This window comes from Vespula pensylvanica, chromosome 17, assembly GCF_014466175.1.
Source record: "Vespula pensylvanica isolate Volc-1 chromosome 17, ASM1446617v1, whole genome shotgun sequence".
Classification (NCBI taxonomy): domain Eukaryota; kingdom Metazoa; phylum Arthropoda; class Insecta; order Hymenoptera; family Vespidae; genus Vespula; species Vespula pensylvanica.
This window is the reverse complement of record NC_057701.1, coordinates 270,905-288,996: the sequence shown is the minus strand read 5'-3', so window position 1 is coordinate 288,996 and position 18,092 is coordinate 270,905. Positions and strand designations below refer to the sequence as shown.

At 32.9% G+C, this 18,092-nt stretch overlaps 3 protein-coding genes across 14 annotated transcripts in view; 2 read left to right on the top strand and 1 right to left on the bottom strand.

The window, feature by feature from the left end:
* The window catches only part of LOC122635244 (WD repeat-containing protein 7), a 21,068-nt gene extending 6,517 nt beyond the window's left edge, over positions 1-14,551 (bottom strand). The window contains exons 1-26 of one of the 10 annotated variants that reach the window (XM_043825213.1): positions 14,421-14,551; positions 14,173-14,337; positions 13,388-13,565; positions 13,057-13,289; positions 12,834-12,976; positions 11,082-11,272; positions 10,787-10,932; positions 9,874-9,900; positions 8,953-9,043; positions 8,446-8,860; positions 8,143-8,363; positions 7,844-8,063; positions 7,595-7,709; positions 7,280-7,485; positions 7,066-7,203; positions 6,878-6,946; positions 6,262-6,363; positions 5,278-5,490; positions 4,940-5,204; positions 4,631-4,850; positions 4,345-4,570; positions 3,928-4,265; positions 3,504-3,827; positions 3,328-3,420; positions 3,061-3,258; positions 2,741-2,949 (exon numbers count right to left, since the gene is read on the bottom strand). In XM_043825213.1, coding sequence (XP_043681148.1) covers positions 2,764-2,949; positions 3,061-3,258; positions 3,328-3,420; positions 3,504-3,827; positions 3,928-4,265; positions 4,345-4,570; positions 4,631-4,850; positions 4,940-5,204; positions 5,278-5,490; positions 6,262-6,363; positions 6,878-6,946; positions 7,066-7,203; positions 7,280-7,485; positions 7,595-7,709; positions 7,844-8,063; positions 8,143-8,363; positions 8,446-8,860; positions 8,953-9,043; positions 9,874-9,900; positions 10,787-10,932; positions 11,082-11,272; positions 12,834-12,976; positions 13,057-13,289; positions 13,388-13,552 — 4,545 coding nt within the window. In that variant the 5' untranslated portion in view covers positions 13,553-13,565; positions 14,173-14,337; positions 14,421-14,551 and the 3' untranslated portion in view covers positions 2,741-2,763. Of the gene's footprint in view, positions 1-172; positions 2,950-3,060; positions 3,259-3,327; positions 3,421-3,503; positions 3,828-3,927; positions 4,266-4,344; positions 4,571-4,630; positions 4,851-4,939; positions 5,205-5,277; positions 5,491-6,261; positions 6,364-6,877; positions 6,947-7,065; positions 7,204-7,279; positions 7,486-7,594; positions 7,710-7,843; positions 8,064-8,142; positions 8,364-8,445; positions 8,861-8,952; positions 9,044-9,873; positions 9,901-10,786; positions 10,933-11,081; positions 11,273-12,833; positions 12,977-13,056; positions 13,290-13,387; positions 13,566-14,172; positions 14,338-14,420 lie in introns of those variants that run through there. The other 9 variants (XM_043825212.1, XM_043825216.1, XM_043825215.1 and 6 more) reach the window with 9 other exon arrangements.
* LOC122635260 (methyltransferase-like 26) lies at positions 14,511-18,092 on the top strand. 3 transcript variants are annotated; one of them, XM_043825260.1, is made up of 4 exons: positions 14,511-14,753; positions 17,183-17,262; positions 17,365-17,663; positions 17,766-18,092. In XM_043825260.1, the coding sequence occupies exons 2-4, from the start codon at positions 17,231-17,233 to the stop codon at positions 17,999-18,001; spliced, it is 567 nt and encodes a 188-aa protein (XP_043681195.1). In that variant the 5' UTR covers positions 14,511-14,753; positions 17,183-17,230; the 3' UTR covers positions 18,002-18,092. The 3 variants fall into 3 exon arrangements, with proteins under 3 accessions (XP_043681195.1, XP_043681194.1, XP_043681192.1); XM_043825259.1 differs by having other exon boundaries at positions 17,368-18,092; XM_043825257.1 differs by having other exon boundaries at positions 17,365-18,092.
* Positions 14,753-17,086, top strand: LOC122635252 (dnaJ homolog subfamily C member 21). Its single transcript, XM_043825238.1, has one exon. The coding sequence runs from the start codon at positions 14,998-15,000 to the stop codon at positions 17,002-17,004; it is 2,007 nt and encodes a 668-aa protein (XP_043681173.1). The 5' UTR covers positions 14,753-14,997; the 3' UTR covers positions 17,005-17,086.

Genomic DNA, 18,092 nt, shown 5'->3' with positions numbered 1-18,092 from the left:
AGGACGCGGCTAACGATAGCGAATTCCTCGTATTCTTGAATTGCGCGCCGTCATTTGCCGCCATTTTGATTGGGATTCGTCGGTACCTTAGCGCCGCCTGTCGGTGTACTTACGTAGTACGTTGTTCGAAAAGCGACCAATCAGGAGTCTGCGCGCGAAAAAATGATAGACGTCGTTATTACAGCGCATATATTATCGCATTTTCAACGCATTATGTTTGGATTTACATACACTTAAATACATTCAATAATTGCATAACGATTAACAATTGTTGCAGTTAATTTTCTCCCATTTTTACGCCACACAGACGTCGAAGATCGAAGAGGATCGAAAAGACGATCGTTCTCGCGAAACGAGTCGAATGCGTTCACGCGCACGATGATATACGATAAAGTATAATATACACATAAATAATTACATAGATACAGTTAGGCGTAGGTTGATTTCGGTGTTTCTGTTTTTCTTTTCTTGCTTATATACACAGTCGTTCTGTCGGAACGATCGCACGCGTCTAATAGCACGCGATGATTATTATTATTATTATTATATTATTATTATTATTATTATTATTATTATTATTATTATTATTATTATTATTATTATAAAGGCTCTCTCGAAACGAATCGATTGTTTTATTCTTCGACGTCGTTGCAGAAAATACAATCTCTGTTCCGCTATTACGAACACGAGTACCGATCGTCTACACGCCTGCGTGAAACGAATACTACTCGCTACTCGCGTTGGATCCTCGTCGATGAGAGCTTTAAGGTTCCCTCGAAGAAGGAGACGACTCGATTAGTCGATCGATCACGATCGATCGAGTAACAACGATATTTCTTAATTTGCGATCGGTCCTTTCTCAACCACGAAATACTTTCGTCGTTTCTAATTACTTACATACCTATCGCATCGATTACAAATGCGTTCGACGAATGATCGATCAAAGGAGAAATACTTGTTCGAACTGCGAAAACGAATGTTTCACCGCCCTTCTTTTCCTTTTTTGTTTTGTCTTCCTTTTGTTTGCACATACGAAGCCTTAATCTCATCGCCGACGCGCGATCGAAGTTCGATATCGTCTTCTCAAAATTATAATTTCCTTTTACCGACACGACGACATATTCGCAGCAAAAAACGGCTGTAGCAAGAATACAATTTATAGTATAATGCTTTAGCGTTTGACAAACTTCATCCACGTTACTGTTATTTATTCTTCTTCTTCTTCTTATTATTATTATTATAAATAAATTACACGCACGTACTATTTGTCGAAGGAATCGTTCAGAGTCCAGCATACTTTGTGCAATACCAATTATTGATTGTAAAAAAGACAACGATAATAACGGCCGTCTGAGATAAAAGGGAGCACGTTGCTATCGTTGCTATTGACGGAAATAGTTACTCTATTACTATCGGAGAGTTACGTACATGATCTACGTTCGTAGAACGTGCGTGTCCTTAGATGTAGTTGTTTTGGCGCACAAAGGGTGCAAACAATTCGCACGAGACGATAACAATAATAAATTACGCTATGTAAATATATATATAATTTTTGCCATACTCTATACGCAAAACATGCGGTGTGTTTTATCATGAATGGAAAAGAAAAAACGTTTACACGTTGAGAGAAAACGAGAAAGAAACGATAGCCGTAGTTTTCTAAACATGCATACAACAACAACAACAACAACAACAAACGAATACTACTTCTCCTTTCTAAAGTCTTAGTACTGTAAAATCAAATTGATTGTGTATATGTAATAAGTGATCATAAAGAAAGCGTTTTCTTATAAAATACTTTTCAACGATTTTGGCCTACTCTTGTCTGACCACTTTTATACCAAGGAATGCACGATCGAACAGTTTACATCTGTCAAAATTCAGTAAAGAATTTAACAAACAGTTCGGAAAAATAACATACAGCCTATTTCTTTCGTACAGCATCGAATAAACCGTGTAAGAGCCGCAAAAATCAAATAATAAACTAAAAGCGACTTATTAGAAGCTGAAGGCTTCGATCTACAACTTCGTACAAATCTCTCGGCACTAGTGTATATACAAACCCTTGGCGGTAGTTTTTGGTATGCATTATATACACGCGTGTGGTAACGATATTACCGTTTTCATTTGTTTCTGATCTGAGAATATACGACGTATATAGGCGCTTCGGTATTAAAGGACGCTCCAATCGTCTGTATGCTACACGTCCACTGTTATTCTGACACTGTAAATGATCGAGTTTTTATCTACATAAAAGACTACGTGTGTGTGATGTAAAGAAACGTACGATTACGCTACTATTGATATAATAAACTATACTTTTATGAAGCGTATTTTGTTTTCGAAGGTGGGTTGTTTTCTCTATTCCTTCAAAAAGCCCAAAAATCTGGGCGTTTGTACATACACGTATACGATTCATCGAATAGAGCACCAAATTAAGATCGAGCGAAACATCAACGAAAAAAGACAATACCTTGAATAAGTTGTAAAGGAACAAAAACGTCGATATCTTACGCATTTTCAAGAAATCTATCACGATAACGCATCCTGCTGCTATGAGATAAACATTCACATTTATCTCATATGTCGTATCGTTCGTTAAATCTGAATAATAGTTAGATCTATTAAGTACCAACAAGCGCATTTACGACCGCGGTGGCACTCTTTTTAATCTCTCTGTTTCTACAGATCGTTAATCAAACTCCATGTTACTATTTTATGCTTGTCCGACGACGAAGACGAATAAATCTTCTAAATTTAGTTTTAGACGTTGAAACGGGTCTCGGAACCATCGGCTAACATCAATGTGACCGTACGATTGTTTATCCATACGAGTCGAGCTAAACGCATAGGATTCAGTCGCGTTACGTCGTTGATGGGCGCAGTACTGTACGATTTGACGCATCGAATTTGTGAATTACCCAGACCGAACATACCACTGCTTGTTTGCTAAAAAAATAAGAAAGAAAAAAAAAGAAAACATTTTCTTTTTAACATTTCTACTTATTTATGTGCTTATTGTAACGAATACCATATAAAATATTATATTCATTTACTTACTTGCCAGAAGCAAAGCTTATTTTCAGAACAGGAATAGCTAACTAAAAATTTGCCCTCCGGCGAAAATGCTAATGCGGTTACAGGACCTTGATGAGCGGGTACCGTCTGACATTTGACGTTACCCCGAAGCTCGTAAAGCGCCAACTGTCCGCCCCGGCCGCCTACTGCTATCCTGCGCGTCGCTGTACAATGACTGACCTGAAATATACGGAATTAGATTACAAAAGTGAACTCTTCTTTCTACTAAGTTCAAGAACGCATACGAACTTGATTGAATCTGCAAACAGCAGGGAATACTTCGGACAATGGTTTTGCTTTCAAGTGACCAGGATCCAAACAATGTAATATTATATCCATGACCTGAAAATACATGAAATTTAATATTTACGAAAGATTACTGCGATCCACGTTTGATATTAAAGATAAAATGAAATCGATCATACTTCGACCAAAAGATCACTCATTTCGCTTTGCATCTTGTCAATCAACTGTTCCACTATTCTGAGTATCTCGGGCTTTGCCCTAGTCAACACGCTTGCCCCTACATTGACGTTCAAAGTTTGTGCATTTTGCTGCACCGTGTTAAATCTGGCTACTTCTCGTGCCATCGTCGTAATGAACGCTGCCGGTCTAGCAGTAGCTATTAAGGTTAAAGCGTGACGCGCCGTGCGACATGTGTCAGCTTGAGGAGTGAGCGGAAGACCGTACGTCATACTTGGTACCAACTTATCTGCATCGCAACACATCTCAAGAAGCCCTAAAAGTACCTGTAGAATAAAAGATTAATAGAATGACAATTGAATTGTAATGTCTTGATATAAATGTAAACTAAAGAAAACAGTATCTTTTATTTTAAAACGATCTCACCTTGGATACGTCTAGATAAGGTTCCCATACGGTAAAACCTCTACCAATGAGGTCGATGGCAGCTCTTCGTAGAGGTGTGTGCAACGGTAATTTAGGAGAATGCGGTGCGTGTAACAGATGCGTCAAAGCCATACTGGTGTGTCTAGCGAGATTGTTATTTCCAATTCCAAAACCTTCCACGATCGAACTTTTCCGCCTTTGTTCGCTATCTCTTCTTTGGTTAGTCGTAGTGACATCTTGCCCGAATTCGGCACCAATTACGCCCAATAATACCACCGCAGTAGTCTGCTTACGTTTTAATTCCGCTACGCTCGATGGCTTCCTAGCTACGCTTACTTCTGAAGTTATTGCAATGTCATTAACATCGCGATAATTGGATCGGAAAGAAAAATGATAGATTTATAAATATTCGCACACCTTCGGCCAGCTCTTCTTCTTCATCCTCGTCATCTCCTTGAGTCTCGTTCATTGGAACCGGGCTACCCGACGTCGGTGGAGTTTGGTTTTGAATTTGTGGTGCAATAGGTTCCTGAGTACTATACATTGGCAAATACTGTGACCAACTGTCGACGAGAGCTTTTCTACCTTTTGGACCCATTCTACCTAATTCAGCCAGTAGCAAAGCTTGAGCCGCTTCTCGTATCTAAAAACACGATTAAATAAATCATTCCAAAAGTCTAGTAAACGAAATTGATACACGAACCTCTAAACACTGATGTTGCCATCTGCGTGCCATCATTTCTACTTGCGGCCGCTTAAATGTTTTTGCTCCACCTTGTACAGTTACCTTATCTGGTAAAAGTACACAATGTAAAGTAGCTAAAAGAGACCAACCCTGTTTGATTTGTGCCTGCTGGACAGTATAAATTTCTTCGCTTTCCTCTTCTGCTTTATTCCAATTGACAGTTGCTCTATTACCAGGTCTATGCAAAGTTGAAAGTATCATTAATTTTCTAAATCATTTTCTAGATACTATATTTTCTTTCTTATATTTTGACTAATCAAATTTTACCTGTGCATTTTTCGATTTCGTTCCTGTTCAGGTACGAAGGTTGCATTATTCATGGACATTAAAGTATTGGCTAATGCTACTACAGCCAATAAATGATTACTCGTTATAGTTGTTGATAATTCCCAATGAGCTCTCGCTGTAAAGGCCCTAGTAAGTCTCTCTTGCCTTACTAATTCAACGGGTAATCTTTGTTCCAATTGTGTTGCAGGTTCACCGGCAGGTTCCAATTGAGTTTGCCAAGTCGGAAGTAATAATGACATGTAGCCTGTGAAAAACATCGTTCGATTAAAATCACGCGTATTTCTATTCATATAATTCATAGCATAATACTTTCATACCTCCTTTAGACAGCACCCCGAATGAAACTGGTACCATAGGTCTTAACAAGCCCAATTTTCCTTCACAAACTCGATCCAAGTCTGGATCCATTCCCCATGCATGTAAAAGACTTAGAAGTAACTGAGCAACTTCCATCGTTGCGTTTGGCTCACTGAATGCACCGTTTCTTTTGAGATTGTTTTTCGCGATATCATTGCTGTTCCAATTGTCACCTATGAAACATAAGAGAATCTATTATAAATTACAATTTAAATACCACTCTAGAAAATATACACAAATGTGCGTCGACGCGATGAATGCGTGCTACGTTAAGTGATCGCTCATACCGTGTCAATTTAAGGCATATCAATTTTCACTGTAAAAAATATTACTTTAGAGATTGAAAAAATACATGAAGAAATAATCCTAATATCTTTCAATGCTGGAAAGCACAAAATAAATAATCTCTTACTAACGTAGTATAGTATAACTACATAACATTAACATAAGAAAAAGAATACAATTGAGAAGCTATGATAATGCACTTGTACAACAGTTCGAATGTTGCTTGTCACTTTATATGTATAAATGATTAGTTTAAATCGTACGCATACACAAATGGCTATGGATCGATCAAAATATGATTAAATAATATTAATGTCTTTCATTTGTAATAAGCGAATAGTAAGAAGCTCTAATATGTGACAACTATTACACATGTAAAGTAATCTGCATTCTATATTGTCATTTTCCATATAATTTAGTAACTTACCATGAGCTCTGCTAACAATTGAAAAATGCGTGCATAAAATATAAATAATATTTCACACGTGCTAGCTAGAAAATTAGCGAGTACACTCGATAATCCTGTTTTATGTGAAAACAAGAAATGCGTTGTCACTACATACAAAAAATAGAAAGCAAATTGTCAACTCTAATGGCGGAAATACCCATGCACAGTAACATGAGTGACATAAGCCACCTTGTTCTTTTTTTTGGCTAACCTTTGCCGTCAAGAGTGGACGGCTTGAGGCCTACACTTTCTGCCTTAGCTTGTAATTTAGTGTGCACATTCTCCGCCCCTTCCTTCATCTTAGCCAATATACCTATAGAAATAAACTCCTTTAGACGCATTATTTTCGAAGATATAATCGAAGGAACCTCCTACTTTGGATTATCTATTGACTACGATGAATTGTATCTGATCTTATGTTTCAAACACCCTTCAATAAAATATTTATGGAAGCTAAGAATACGTTTGCATAAGTTCGAAGAACTGTTTAAGTATCGTAATATAGATTAGCGTTATTAGGTGAAATAAAATGAAGTGTAGAATATTCGTGAAGTCATTCATACAACATGCAAATCTCGAGCGATTATGTGCATTGCACAATTTCTCATAGAGTCCATTAGAGAGGGGGAAAAAAAAAAAAAGAAAAATACTGAGAATTACAGCATATTAACAGCTGTCCCAGATACTGATCATTATCGGCGCAATTGTTCTCTTGCACACTTCTAATGTGGGAACGATCTTTTGGATGTGTGTCGAAAGAAGGATGTTTCATAATGAATAAACAAAACCACAAGTTGAAAGACAAAAAACAATATTAAGGACGATACCGTGACGGTCCTTCTCCTTTAAAATTCGTTCAACGTCACCTGCCTTATCCTTGACACGACCGAAAAAATCTACAAAGACATACACGAGGTGAAATACCTCCATTTATTTAAGGATCAAGAACAATTAAAAGATTTATATCATATCTACGTAATGATTTAACTTCCATAATGACTTGATTAATAAATACCTGCAATTTTTTTATGAGCGTCTGGACTCGCAGATTGAGTGAGGGCAGCAACCTTTTGATATTCGGACGCCGAGATTAATCCTTGAGATTCTAACGATCCTGGTGACATAGTGCCATACTCGTCGCTCAATAATTGCACTAAATAAATGATCACGCATTAACATTAGAAGCAAATCATTCGTTGAATTATTTACGACACACGTCGGGAACATACCTATTAATGCTTCGATATCAAAAAATAATATGTGACTTTCAGGATCCTTAGGATTGCTTCTAAAACCTTGAATCATCAACGGTGATCCTTTGGCTTTTATTTGGCTCCCATGATCTGTACCATGGCCACCATGAAGTTGCTGCAATTGATGCAAACCTCTTTGCGTTGCATGCCTAATTGCCGATAGATTCCGATGTCTTAAACCTCTGCAGAAATGAGATAACGTTGATCATAACGCATAAAATTACTCTGCAAATGTTCTATTGCCAAATTCACATGAGGTTCTCACCATCCGTGCTGCAAGATTTCATTTACCTAAAGAAATGTACAGCTGGATTAGCTAATCCAAGTTCACCACCTGCGGCAGTTCCACCAGCCGCTGTCATAGTATTCTCGTCGCACGCGAACAGTACTTCCTCAGCGATTATACCTGCAATACGAAAAAGGCTTTATATATTCTATATTAGATATATTACAGAATGAGAGAGTGAGAGGAGTAATTGATCAAATATTTTATAAGCAATCCTCGATGAGTTTTCAACGTTTGAAGTAACAAATATTTACCATGTAACACTCTGTCTAAATGGCCAGTTTCCATTTGCCACACGTATACGGCACCATCCGAACATCCAACTATCATAAAATCGTCCAACGGTCTCCACTTTATAGTAACTACAGGGAAAAGATGTCGAGAAGCCAGAACAACGCATTTTCTCTCCGCCAATGATAATAAAGTCACGCTATGATCGGATGCCACGCTGCAAATACATTTCTGTATTCTAGGCTGCAACGAATAACTTTTATTACGAAAAATATTAGGAGATATACCGTTTAATTATAAATGGAGGAAGAACTTAACATACACTACAATTATCCGGAGGAACCATCAATTGTGTAATTTCACCGGCATGAACGCAAAATCGATGAATCAATGTACCGGCATACAAGTCCCAAAGACACACGGCAAAATCTACGGAACCAGAAACAAGATGTGCACGATCGTAACGTGGTGCTGCTCCATGCGGATACAAAAGACAATTTACTCGTCCTGAATGACCTAATAATACCTGATGCGGTGGCCAATCTGTGGATTGTTAAAAAAATTCATGAAAAAAGAATTTACGTATTCATAAAACATATAGATAAAGAAAATACGGATGTTGTACCATCATATTGCTGATGATTGCCATGAAGCAATTGTAACATCACTGTTTGTGTGGCCGGTACGATAATAATACTACCATCCTCGCGGCCAACAACTAAACGACTTTGATGTGGTAGATATATACTGGCAGTCAACTTAATACCATTCTTATCTCCGGAATCCAATTGATCCAGGATACCAACAGGAGGTGGTTTCATTGCTTCCCAAGCAGCTGTTAAACTCGTTTTAACTGTGGGCGATAATGTAGGTGTTGAGGAACCATCATTCTGACATATTTGTGCCAATTGTTGTGCTGTTAATTCAGGTACTTTCCAAAGTACGACGACACCTTCGCTATCCCCGCGAAGTAAATACTTTAATGTTTTACTCTGTCTTTGAACTGTAACTAGTCTCATTGCAGGTGGACAAGACAGTGGCTAGTACAAAAATAAAGCATACATATGAATTAAAAATAGTGAAATGAGGAACGTGATTAACAATTTAACAACCAATTCAATGTTTTCTTTACCTTATCTCCTGGTTGAGTCAGAATACAATAAAGATAAGGTTGATCGTGCTCTGTCCCAGCTGTATGAAAACTTTTGTTATCTGCAACGCTACTGAGATCATAAAATACAAAATAAAAATTACAAATATATTTTATATACACATTACTTATGACCATTTTTATTATATTGAGATATCTTTTCAAAACATTAATAAGTATCTCCATAAGTAATGTCTTATTATCATTAAACATTAAAAAATTAGATATACTTTTACAACATTGCTTTCCACATGTATATACTTTTGTCATATTTTATATTTGATAAAAAAGTGTGCATTAGTGGTGCATACAAAGCAGTTTCAAGCAAATTAAACATAGTGATACAGTGAATGAAATATTGTAAGAAAAATGAGTAGTTATTTTATATAGTAAATCTATAAAAAATATTCACTTAATTGATGATTAACAAAAATTACATGAGTTAATATGTAAAATAACTAATTGTGATAAACCTATAATGCTGCTTGTAATACAAGTACAATAAAATAATAGGCAATATACCTAAATATAATTGTATTTAAATTATAAGACAATATATATATTTTTTCTTTTTTTATTTATATTACTTCCAATTGATCATACTTCATCAATGAATAATGATGAAATGGAAGATGCATAATGAGACAAAAAATATAGTTTGAGTCTTTGAGCAGCAGAAGGTTTGAAAGAAGAAAAAACACAAAGGAAATCTGAGAGATATGAATAAAGGAAATAAATGAGAGATAGTAAAAGTAAAGGGATGAATGTAAGGAAAACCATGATAATAATCGTATAATAAAAAAAAACAAAAAAAAAATACCAAAAACCAGTAAGATTAAGATAGAATGGAGATAGGTCTATAATAAAAGAACAGACGTTGTAAAGTGATTATACGGAGGTTACCTGCTGAGAGCCTTGCCCTTCAGCTTGCTAGAAGACCAGACCACCCATGGAGTGCAGTAGATGTATGTTATGTAGAAAAGACACATCACCGTAAAACAGATCATCGTGTTAATTGGCATGTGATGTTTGTGACAGGTGAGAATTAAATATAAGAGTATTTATACATAATTAAACAAATCTAATGATGTTTAAGAAAAATGCAGCATAGGACTTCCTTAGAAAAAGAAACAGAAATAATTTTTCGTTTAGTAAAAGATAAATGATTATGTGTAAATATATTAGATGATATTGTGAAATAAATAATATTAATTTTTAGTAATGTTTATACTAAAAATAAAAAAAAATATACAATGAGATTATATTAAACGCATAATAATTAAAATCAACTTTTGAGAATTATTATTTGACACTAAATAATTATCTATCTAATATGCTGTTATGTGTGACAAATGGAAGAAAAAAATTGGGAGAAAAAAATATTGAATTTGTGCATTGCCAGCAGGTGCTTCTACAGAGCAATATCCAGCTCCAATTTAAAAATTAAGAAAAGCTGATTTTTTTAAACAAATTCAAAAGATAAGATTAAGAATTAATATACTAATACAAATGACAAGCATTCTAATTACTTATATATGTAATAATGGATATTAGTTTTATCATATTAAGTACACTATTGTTAATATAACATATACCCTATAAAATATTAAACTATTTCGATTACTTATTAAAAGGTGCAAAAGAGAGATATTAAGAAATTAGATGGCTGGAATAGATTAGAAATTAGAAATTTTTGTATTACCAAAATATTTATATGATTATGGAGATAGATAACACCAATAATTTTTATAGGGCTTTTCAAGATCTCAATCTAAGCAATAAAAAACAAATAAACTTGTTCTTTGCACGAACATACTTAGCTGGTAATTTATAAAGATAGCCATGACCCTCATCACTCCAGAGAATAACACGATCTGCAGCCAAAAAATCACCAGCCATCCAACGTTCACCCCGAGGCGCTGTTATGGAACATAGGACCGAAAAATCGCCGGCATCGAATATCTGAAAAAACAAAGATTGACATTATATAATTCAAATTTATAAAAAAAAAATATATATAATAATATAAGATAATATTATAGCTATATATATATATATATATATATATATATATATATATATTTATAATTCGGAATAAAATTACAACCAACCTGCCAATACTTAGAGCATACAATAAGAACCGTACGTTGGTTGTACGGGCAGCAAGTCATCGCAAGAGCATTTAAACATCGTATTTGTTTGCTCTCATGTTCGTAAAGAGGTTCGCTGTTACGATTTTCATGTCCCAAAAGCGTCCACACCTTGACCGTACCCGTCGTTGTCAGAGCCAACACAACGTCGTCTTTAAATGAATTAAAGCGCCTGTGTTGCGCGTTAACTAAATCTTAAGAGGTATTGTAGCATTTTAAGCAATAAAAATCTTAATAAGTTATACAATTGATCATAACTTTATACTGAAGTTTTTCTTAATAAAATTTGAAAATAAACATTATTAACTATATAATCAAAAACTTTCCCCATGCATTTCCATGCGTACAATAAAATAGAAAATTTACATTCTACTAGTAAAGTTTTATTTATATCATAGAAACAGAGATAGACTGTACCAAAACTAAACACATCATGCAGTTTTATGTATATATACAAAAATAAATCTAAATAATAAAGGCTTGATTGATAAATCAAATGAAATAAAATTAACATATCTATAGGGGGCATTTTTTAATAATCCATCTATTTACTTTGTGTGCGTAATAATACGAGCTCCTTATTTAATTTAGGATGTTAGTATATTACAAGAAAAAAAAAGAAAGAAAGAAAGAAAGAAAAAGAAAAAATAAGATATTGACATGCTTATTTAATCTCAGCAAAAACAACAATCCCTTAAGTTTAATAACTATATTTACAGATAAGTTTTATATAAAAAATAAATATTATTAGTATATACTTACGATAGGTACAGTATACCAAATTAGTATAAGAAATTAAGTCAATGCATGTCAGTATAAATGTAATGTATACTATCAATAGACTAAAATGTAGAATGTCATGTTCGATGAGAAGAAGCATGAATAGTATGTGTTAATGTAATAGTGCAAGGATTAGTGATATTGACTCATTTTCTACCAATGGCACAAAGTGTAACGCAAAGAGAAAGATAATTTGTGAAAAATATAATATTAAGAAAAGTAATTGATGACAGAAGTGATATAGCGTTGAACATCAGTGCTTTAGCACTGGATTGTATCCACTCGCATTTACATGCTGCAACAATGTAATTTATATTAAAATTCCAACTCTATTATATATATTACCAATACTAGATTATAAAATGTACGAATCAAAAAAGTCGCGAAATACCCTTACATTTAGCCATCTTAAAAAATTCTAAATTAAAAGGAATTTTATCATAGTCAAATCTATATATTATACCCAAAGCACAAAGCTTTTCTGAATTAATTGCATAATTTGAAATGCAATAGTAAACCATAAAAGAGAGATAATAGGTTAATACCTCTTTTTTTACCATAGTATGAAGATTTGTTATACTGATGTTTCCACATTATAAAACAATATAATAAGATAAAAATATAAGAGATAAATGAACTCAAAAAGACTGAACCAGTGGAGAAACATTACAAAATTATACTTATGAGTTACCAAAAAGTACTATGCACAATTTGATAAATTTTCAATTTTCAGATGTCTAACTAATGTAAGAAATATTAACATAGCAGTATAAACAAATGAAACCAATATAGAATACCAGCTTCATTTTTCATTATTCTATTTCCTTTTGTAAAAATAAATAAATATGTGCATAATACAAATTGATAAAAGATTGGTAGAAGATAAGATAGCATTGTATGGTATAAGCGTAGGTGTGATGAAGTGTAACTAACTTGTATGCACGTAGAACCGACCTTTCCGTTTGGCCGGCCGTAGAACGTGCAAAGCACTAATCCAATCAGGATTCACTCGAGAACTTAGTGTGAATAGCACTTCCAAACTAAATGGGTCCATTACTAAAACCTCTGGATAATACCTATATATATATATGATAAAAAATATTATAAATTTGTTAAATATTTACATAGAAACAAATAGAATGAAGTTATTATATACCCAGAACAAAATAATCTAACGTCTTCTCCTCCAGCTGAGACATAAGGCAACATTTGCGTATGGACATTGTTAAGTTTTACTGCTTCACGACATTTTCCATCAACTAAATCCCAAGTACACATCTCTCCACTTTCACTGCTACTAACAATATAGTTTTGCTCCATGATAACGCTAGCTCGACTTAGGCACATTATTGGAGCAGTATGACCGACAAGTAAACATCGTGGTGTCATCTAAAAAACAAAAAAAAAGAATTAGAAAAAAAAAAAACAGAAAAAAATTTCAAGATAAACGAAGTAAAGTTTTTTATAAAAAAACAAAATATAACCACCTTTAGCGTTTCGGGATCAACTTGCCATAAACATATCTGACCATCATAACATCCCGTAACTAAAGTTTTTTGGTCTCGTGATAAATAAACACAAGAAATACAATGAGTTGGCGCTATTCGACCCCATAGTACTATAGGGACTACTAAACTTGTACCAGCTGTCATATTGAAGTTCTATCTGAAAATTAATTTAAATTTGTACAAATTATTGTAAACTTAAAAAGTACTTTATTAAAATAAAAATTACTAGTAATAAAAAATTACTAAATTTTTAAGTTTTATATCATTTTCATTTATGGTTGAACAATTAAAAATAACAAATAAAGTAAGCTTCTATTGTTCTATCTGAAATTTCTATCAAAAAAAAAAAAGAATAAATAAATAAATAAAAAAAGAAACAATCTGGGAACAAACATGATTTATAACTAGATAGGCTATATGATACAAAAAAGATAACTCTCTGATAAATAAATGACAAGTCAATAACGTATTTTCATCGGAATCGTAACATACTCGCATCGACAATATTAATATGTTTAATTTAAAAAAAATAAATCTAATCGAATAAACGTATGGAAAGGAATTTCCTGTCATATTACATTGAAACAATAATCGTTTATAATCTTAAAGAATTATCGAAAGCAATTCCAGCGAAGACGTCTGCTATATTATATTCGCAAGATGTCACTGACAATCGTAATGATCTTGACATGTTTTTCGATATCGTTGCGATCTTTTGCATGTATTTATCAAAATGAAACATATAAAAATGCAGAAATATTTACCAGAAACACCGACTAACAGTGACAACTACTTCAAACGTCAAAATTGGCTTTATATGCCGAAAATCGCTCCTTCTCTACTGTACTTTCACGATCGCGGCCATCTTGATGTGAGGATTGTGTCACTCAAGTAAATCGTACAATCAGCTGTTCTATGTCAAAAGATCCCTAGAGTAATAATGCCAGGAGTGTAGATTTAGTTATTTATAATAATATTGAATAAAATTTAAATGGTTTTAATAACTCTTAACCTTTTCGATTAACTTCTTAATACTTTTTTTTTGCTAAAGATTAATTACATGACGTACTAAAATTCGAAATAAATTTTAAAAATCGTTCCAATAATTTGGTGCTTCGACATATCTGTAACTAACTTCATGGCTATAAAATTCTAACCGTATAATCTGAATGTAGCCGTTAATATAGCTGTAAATATTAACGTAACCATGCAATGTCATATACGTACATAAAAAGATAAAAGTGCAAGAATTATACAGATTTATAGTTGTTATATTTGGACTCAAAAGTCAATTCATTTTCTCTTGTATTCTTAAAGACGATTGACTGCTGTTCGCTAGTATTCGGTAAGATTATATCTATAAAATATATGCGTAACGTCAAATGTAAAATATAAAATATATGCTTAACGTCTAGAATAAAATAGAAAAAAAAAAAAGAAAAAAATTAAGAAAGTAATCATTATGAAATAATATATAACAAATATATATATATATATATATGTTAATATTAACACAAGTATAATATTACGTGCAAGTATTACTATTAAATTCAAGAAATCGCAGTGATATTATAAGTATCAATATTAAAATGAAGTGTCATTATGATGTGTTGGGTGTTCCAACAAATGTCACCAATGATGAACTAAAAAAAGCTTATAGAAAATTAGCACTTAGATGGCATCCAGATAAAAATCTTGATAGACCAGAAGAAGCTAAAGAAAGATTTCTAATAATTCAACAAGCATGGGAGGTATTAAGCGATCCTCTTGAACGTGCATGGTATGATAGATATAGAGAAGCTATTTTGAGGAATATGGAAGAATACAAAAAAGATGATACAATTGATTTATTTCAATATTTTTCAACTAGCTGTTTCCAAGGTTATAATGATGATGAAAAAGGTTTTTATACTGTTTATAGAACAGCTTTTGAGAAATTAATAGAAGAGGATACTGCATTTGCTACAGAAGGTAATTCTAATGAAGAAGTACCTAATTTTGGAAATTCTGAAAGTTCTTATGAAGACGTTGTTCATCCATTTTATGCTTATTGGCAAAGTTACAATACAAAAAAGTCATTTGCTTGGTTAGATACCAATGATATTCGACAAGCACCTAACAGGAAAGTACTTAGACTTATTGAAAAAGAAAATAAAAAAATTCGCGATAAAGCAAAACGAGAAAGAAACGAGCAAGTTAGGAATTTGGTTGCATTTATTAGAAAACGTGATAAAAGAGTACAAGCACATGCTGCATTGCTTGCCAAACGTGTCAAAGAAAATTTAAAAAAGACAGAAGAGCACAAAAAAATGCAATTACTAGAAAGACAAAAATATTTAAAAGAACATACTGTATCGGACTGGTCCAAATTTTCAAACGTTGAAGCAGAACTTAAAAATATTGAAGCAAATCTGGCTGCTGAATTTGGAGAGGAGTTATCTTCTGACAAAGACTCAGAAAATGAAAATAACATTGATGATAACACTCTTTACTGTGTAGCCTGCAATAAAATTTTTAAAACGCATAAAGCTTTTGGAAATCATGAGAATTCGAAAAAACATAAAGAAAATGTTGCTATCATGAGACAATCTATGATACAGGATGATCAAAATATTGAAGAAAATACAGACGAAAGTGATACGAGCTCGGAGTCTATGTCCACTATAACAACTTCTTATAATACTCCAGGAGATGAAGTAAAGTTGGCAACTGATTCACAATTACCTGATTTTTTATTAAATTCTAATATAAGTAACACTACCAGCTATGATAATGAACATGAGATTTCTGAAGGTGAATTAATATCTGATGAAGAAGAAAAATCTCAAACTCCTCCAAATGCTTGGGCAAAAAAATCTAATACAGAAGATATTACCCTGGCTACTGGTCCACAATTGTTTGATGAACCAATAATGATAAAGAAAGAAAATGAAGAGGAAAACCTAACTTCTGAGGATGAGTTAATGTCGGATCAAGATGAAGAGGACATCGTAGTACAGACTAAACAGAAGAAAAAGAAAAAGAAGAGAAGGAATATACAAAATCTAGAACATGATAGTGATGAAGAGGACAACAGCATAAATGAATACATATGGCTGTCAAAAAAACAACGTAAAAAGCAACTGCAGAGGAAAGTTGCCTTAAGTAAAATTGCTATGAACAATAAAGAATTACCTAAGATAATATGTGCAGAAGCAGAAGAACAAAATTGCAGTGGTGAAACTAATGAGTCTGATTTAAAAGATCTTGAGAATAAAAAGACACAAATGACTTTTGAAAGTACTGATAATGTGATAAAACAAGAACAAATTTCCTGCGAAAAAAATAAGAATAATAAAGTAAAGGAAGCAAAGAAAATATGCAGTAAAGTAGAAAATGACAACAAATATAAAAATAAAAAGGATAGAATAGCTGATGTTCAGGATTTAGCACATTTTTGTGTTTCCTGCAGAGCTGAATTTCCTAGTAAAAACAAGTTATTTGAACATTTAAAGAAAACAGGACATTCGGTATATATACCAGATGCACTAAAAAATAAGAAAAATCAAGAACATGTTTCTAAATCAAAAAGAAACTTGGACAAAAGAAATCATTAAAAACTCATTAAACTTATAGTTATTATATAGTAAATTAATAAATTGTAGGAGAATTCATTGTAATAAGTCATAAAAATATAAATCCTATTAAAAACAAAAATAAATTCATTATCTATAGATGTATTCCTTCTTCTTTTTTATATTTTATTATCCTGTATAAAGTTCTTCAATTTTTCAGATTGTTAAATATCTCTGATATATATTTGCACCAATGTAATCATCAACTATGAACATAATTCATTGTGCTGCTAGTCACAGGTGAGGAAGATCCTTATTTAAGAATATGTTTATTCGTTTACTCTATTATAAATTACAACTACTAAATGATGGTAGGACTATAAACGTTATTTTGTGAAAAAGTAGGTCCACAAGTATGGCTGCTAAAAAACTGATATATCCAGCGGCAGAACGTAATAAGGATCCTATTTTATCAGTTTTACGACGATATATACAACGAGGTACAAGTCAGAAGTTTCTGGAAATATCCTCGGGTTCGGGACAACACATTGCTCATTTTGCTCCTCATTTCCCACACGTTACATTTTATCCTTCGGAATACGAAACAGGATTATTAGAAAGTATTGCCGCACATGCTAATGGGTTTTCCAATATAAAAGATCCTTTAAAAATAGATATTACTACCGATTATCAAACGTGGGGTAATGGTACTTTTTTTGAAAAAAGTATAGATTATATATATAATGCTAATATGATGCACTGTGCACCATATCAATGCTCAATCGGTTTATTTAAAAATGCAGGAAAATTATTAAAATCTAATGGTGTTCTATTTACATACGGTCCTTACGCTATTGACGGCACTATCACACCAGAAAGTAATATACAATTTGACAAATCTTTAAAATCAATGAATTCTGATTGGGGCCTCAGAGAATTGAGAGAATTAGAAAAAATGGCAGAAGAAAACAATATTAAACTTGTAGAAATTTTTAGTATGCCTTCTAATAATAAAGTTATTATTTGGAAAAAAGATTAGATATTATTTGACAAAATATTAGTTAGTAATATAATATAATACTGTAGAAATATGGAAAATATTTCTAAATACAAATTTTAACAACATTTCT